We start from the raw sequence: 4,313 nt of genomic DNA, 5'->3' as shown, positions 1-4,313 counted from the left end.
TGGGGAAGATAACTCCACCCAAAGTGATAAGAAGTCAGTTATTCCATGAACTTTCTTAGCTAAGAAACAGTTGGCTAACAAGCTTAAAGCTTGTCTTTATTACAGTCCTTGACTTGCAACGGTTTGTTTAGTGACCGTTCAAAGTTACAGCGGCACTGAAAAATATGACTTATGACCATTTTTCACACTTGCGACCATTGCAGCCTCTCCGTGGTCACGTGATCAAAATTCACACGTTTGGCAACTGACTCATATTTATGACGGTCACAGTGTCCCGGGGTCGTGTGATCCCCTTTTGCAACCTTCTGACAAGCAAAGTCAATGGGGAGGTCAGATTCACTTAACAGCCGTGTTGCAGACTTAACAATTGCAGTGATTCACTAAACAATTGTGTCAAAAAAGGTTGCAAAATCAGCAACAGAAATTTTGGGCTAAATTATGTTCGTAAGTCGAGGACTACCTGTATACATTTTTCATTGGCTATATTTACATAATAGACTGTTAATTAACCAACTGAATTTACCCCAAACATGTCAATACCATCCTAGGGGATCAGCAACACGTAGTAGTTATCGATGAGTAAATATTGCGTAGACAACAAATGCTGGGTTATCTCCCCAGCATTTAAGGCCAAATCTAAGATCCAAATTAAATGATAGTTTCCAACATTCATATGTAATCATCAGTTTGCTTGGAGGAAGTACCTTCATAAGGAAAACAGCACTGTTTCCCAAGCCATGTTGTGTTAGCCACACCCTTCATATCAAACTTCTAATGATTTCAAATGATGGCAGTCAATTTCCCTCTGCCATTTCACAAGAAATCAACTTCACCGGCTTGAAAAATTACGGAGCTGAGGATTATTTTCAAGAAAAGCTACACAATAGACTGAATTTATTCTTCATGGGTTGAGAAGCATCAACCTCATTTCCTGCTACAGTCCAATTATTCACAGCTTTTTGAAGCCCGATGCTCTTCAGATGTCAGCTTCCAGTTTGCTGGATGCCCTTCGCCAGCATCTCCCAGAATTCCCCAGTCCTTCGTCATGCCACCTGAGGAATGATGAGATGTCCTGGGCCTCCTAATCATCCTCATCCTCAATCTGGTGCCGGTATTTGAAATGGACCACCGTCATGAGGATGCCACCCAGGATACAGGCAGAGCCCAGGACCAAGAAGGTAATGCCCAGGAAAGGATTCTTACCCCCCATCCAAGAGAGGGTGCTCAAGATGACCTTCTTGGTACCGTGGAAAGCCAGCACGGGGTAATTGTAGCCGATGTTCAGGTAGTACGTGCCCGGGGGCAGTGCCCCTGAGAAGTTGTCGTGACGGATGCGGGCGTAAAGCTTTCGGAAAGTGGGCAGGGCAGCCGTGCGCATCCAGACAATGAATTCCTCGTTGACAAAGCCCGTGTTGTTGACGTCGTAGGGGTCCAGCTTGCAGACCTCCCGGGACCAGAAGGGAGGCTTGGCCGTGCCGCTGAAGGCCTGGCACAAGCTGTTGTTGACCGGCTCCGGGTTTTGGAACTTGACGTTGGTGTCGGTCCACCAGGAGATACCCCGCTTATCCAACGTCACGTTGGCCAGAGAGCCGTTCTGCAGCTGCTGGTAGAGCTCAAAGGTGTCGTTGAAGAGGCTGTTGGCCACCGACCCGCAGGGCGCGATGGGCACCCCCTGGCTGTTGAACTGGTAGGGCTGGCACTCCTGGAAGGGGTGGCGCAGCGCCCAGGCGATCCCGCTGAGCTGCTCGTAATCCCGGGAGATGCTGTAGCGCCGGTTGTTCTGGAAGTAGTTGGAGAGCTGGTAGTAGAGGCAGACGGGCAGCGGGAAGGCGGCGGCCAGCCGGAATTTCAGCCAGCACTGGCAGGAGGAGACCCGGCGCGGGTTGCTGCTGTTGGTCAGGCTGGCGCAGCTGGAGCAGTTGGTGCCGGGCCCGCCGGTGTAGTCCAGCTCCAGCTCCTGGATGCCCGCCGAGGTGAAGTGAAGGCCCAGCCCGACGGCCAGGAAGGCGAGGCCCAGCCCGAAGAAGAGCGGCAGCACCGTGCCCGCCGACAGCAGCGGCTGCCAGGCCGGCAGGCGCTGCTGGGTGAAGGCCGTGTTGTCCGGCCGGTTCTGCGGCGGCGGCGGCGGCGCCTCGTGGAAGGCGCGGCTGACGTTATAAGAGCCCGAAGCCATGCCGCCCTCCGGCCGATCCAACGCCGCTGGCCCCGCCGCCCTGCCCCGGAGCCCGCGACCGCGCCCTCGGAGTGGCCCGAGGCCGGAAGCCGCCGCCAGCAGGGACAGGTGGGCGGGCCGCGGCGGCCTCTCGCGCGCCTCAGGTGAGGGCGGCGGCCTCGGACGCGGCCTCGGACAGGTGGGCGGGGACGCCGCCGGTTGGGCCCCGCCCCTCCACTCACCTGCGCGCCGGGAAGGAAGGCGCAGGTGAGTCCAGGGACCAGGACTCGTCGCCCCGCCCCTCCGGCCTCACCTGCGCGCCGGGAAGGAAGGCGCAGGTGAGTCCAGGGAGCAGGGCTCGTCGCCCCGCCCCTCCGGCCTCACCTGCGCGCCGGGAAGGAAGGCGCAGGTGAGTCCGGGGCCCAGCAGGAGGCGTCCCCGCCCACCCATCCGATGGTTTGGAGCCGGGTCCCGCGGGCCGGGCGGGTGCACCTTCCAGGTGGGCCGTTCCGACGGCGCTGGCTGCCCCCTCCCGCTGGCTGCCTGCGGGGCGCCGGGGCCGGCCTCTTCGGGTGGCGGGTCCCTCTCTCGGCTTTCTCCATCCCATCGGGGCAGAGAGGGAATCCCGCCTTTGGGAGAGGGTTCCCCCCCCACCCCTTGGCAACTTGAAGACGCCTGGACCTGGGAGCTGAAGCCCCCGCGTGGCCTTGAATTAGTGAATGCAAGTATTTGTTCGGTGGGAACGATCGGTGGAAAGGCTAGCCTCATCCCTCACTGGAGGTTTGCAGGAAGAGATTCGACCACCGTTTGTCTGGAATCTGATAAGGTTTTCTGCTTGAGCAGAGGGCTGGACTAGAAGACCTTCAAGGTCCCTTCCGACTCTGTTATTCTCTATTCTGCTTTTGCACTTCCTGGCTTTTGTCCTCCAACCATCCAATCTCCCAGTCTCCCACTTCCCCTATACCAGGGGTAGTCAACCTTGGCTCTTTTATGACTCGTGGACTTCAACTCCCAGAATTCCTGTGCTGACTCAGGAATTCTGGGAGTTGAAGTCCACGAGTCATAAAAGAGCCAAGGTTGACTACCCCTGCCCTGGTCCATCTTGAGTTCATGGATCAGGAACATTAATACTTATCTTAAGATTTGGTGCTTGGAGATGTCAGGGACCCTGCAATACCCAACTGAGCCGCCAGGGGGCTCTGTGTCCTCTAACTTCCCCTACGTTTTCCCCCTTGTCAGTCAATACCCCAGCCAGCCCCCTGGGGACCGCCTAAGGCCCTAATGGGGAAGCTGCAGCGGTCGTAAGTATGAAAAACGGTCCTAGGTCACATCTTTCAGTGCCGTTGTAACTTCACGCGGTCACTAACTGAACTGTTGTAAATGGAGGACCGCCAGTACTGAGGATTGCACCAGCCTGAAGGAAAGAGGCATCTGACACCTGGTAAGGCAACAGCTGATGAAAATGGAAGTGGAAGAGCTGGTTTTATCTGTGGGCAGCCCAGCCACTTCAGAGAGTAACCTCAAGGGAACAGAGGCCCTGACTGTCTTCTGTCTGCTTTATTTAGGATCCCCCGGGGTGGCAGGGATGGCCTGCAAAGTCCCAACCTGTGGATCAGAGGGGGAAAAAAGGAAAAGTGGGATCTGCCCTAAATATTGCAGCACGGGGAGCATCTGTTCAGAAACTTGGATGGCTTCCAGATCCATCTTTTTTTTTTTGAGAGGCCCTTGGTGCTCTCTGAGCTTGGTTGTTTTCTTGCTGACGTTTCATTACCAAACTAGGCAACATCATCAGTGCTAGAAGGGAGTGGTGGTTTGTGAGGAAGAGGAGGAGGAGGAGGAGGAGGAGGAGGAGGAGGACTGTGGGGTCCTTGGTGCTCTGGGAATTTGTTTGTTTTCTAGCAGGCATTTCATTACCAAACTAGGCAACATCATCAGTTGCCAGAAGGGAGGGGTGGTTCGCAGTGATGTTACTTAGCTGAGTGATGAAAAGTCTGCAAGAAAACAACCAAGCTCATAGAGCACCAAGGATCCCCCATTTCACCCCTCAGCTGCAAATGTACACTTTTGAGAGCAAGCAACTAAATTTCATTTTTATTGTGTGCCGTTGGGCCCACAGTAAAAAAATGACAATAAAGGTTATCTAATATCTAAATATTCCCCT

General features: G+C 54.9%; 1 protein-coding gene across 1 annotated transcript; it reads right to left on the bottom strand.

The window, feature by feature from the left end:
- Window positions 1-1,025: 1,025 nt before the first annotated feature.
- TMEM30B (transmembrane protein 30B) lies at window positions 1,026-2,173 on the bottom strand. Its single transcript, XM_015822947.1, has one exon. It carries the CDS (start codon window positions 2,171-2,173, stop codon window positions 1,082-1,084), a length of 1,092 nt encoding a protein of 363 aa, XP_015678433.1. The 3' UTR covers window positions 1,026-1,081.
- Between the last annotated feature and the right edge of the window lie 2,140 nt (window positions 2,174-4,313).

This window comes from Protobothrops mucrosquamatus, unplaced genomic scaffold (genome assembly GCF_001527695.2).
Source record: "Protobothrops mucrosquamatus isolate PMUCROS unplaced genomic scaffold, P.Mucros_1.0 scaffold1729, whole genome shotgun sequence".
Taxonomy (NCBI): Eukaryota; Metazoa; Chordata; class Lepidosauria; order Squamata; family Viperidae; genus Protobothrops; species Protobothrops mucrosquamatus.
Note: the sequence above shows the minus strand (reverse complement) of the source record. Positions and strands in the feature narration are given on the sequence as shown.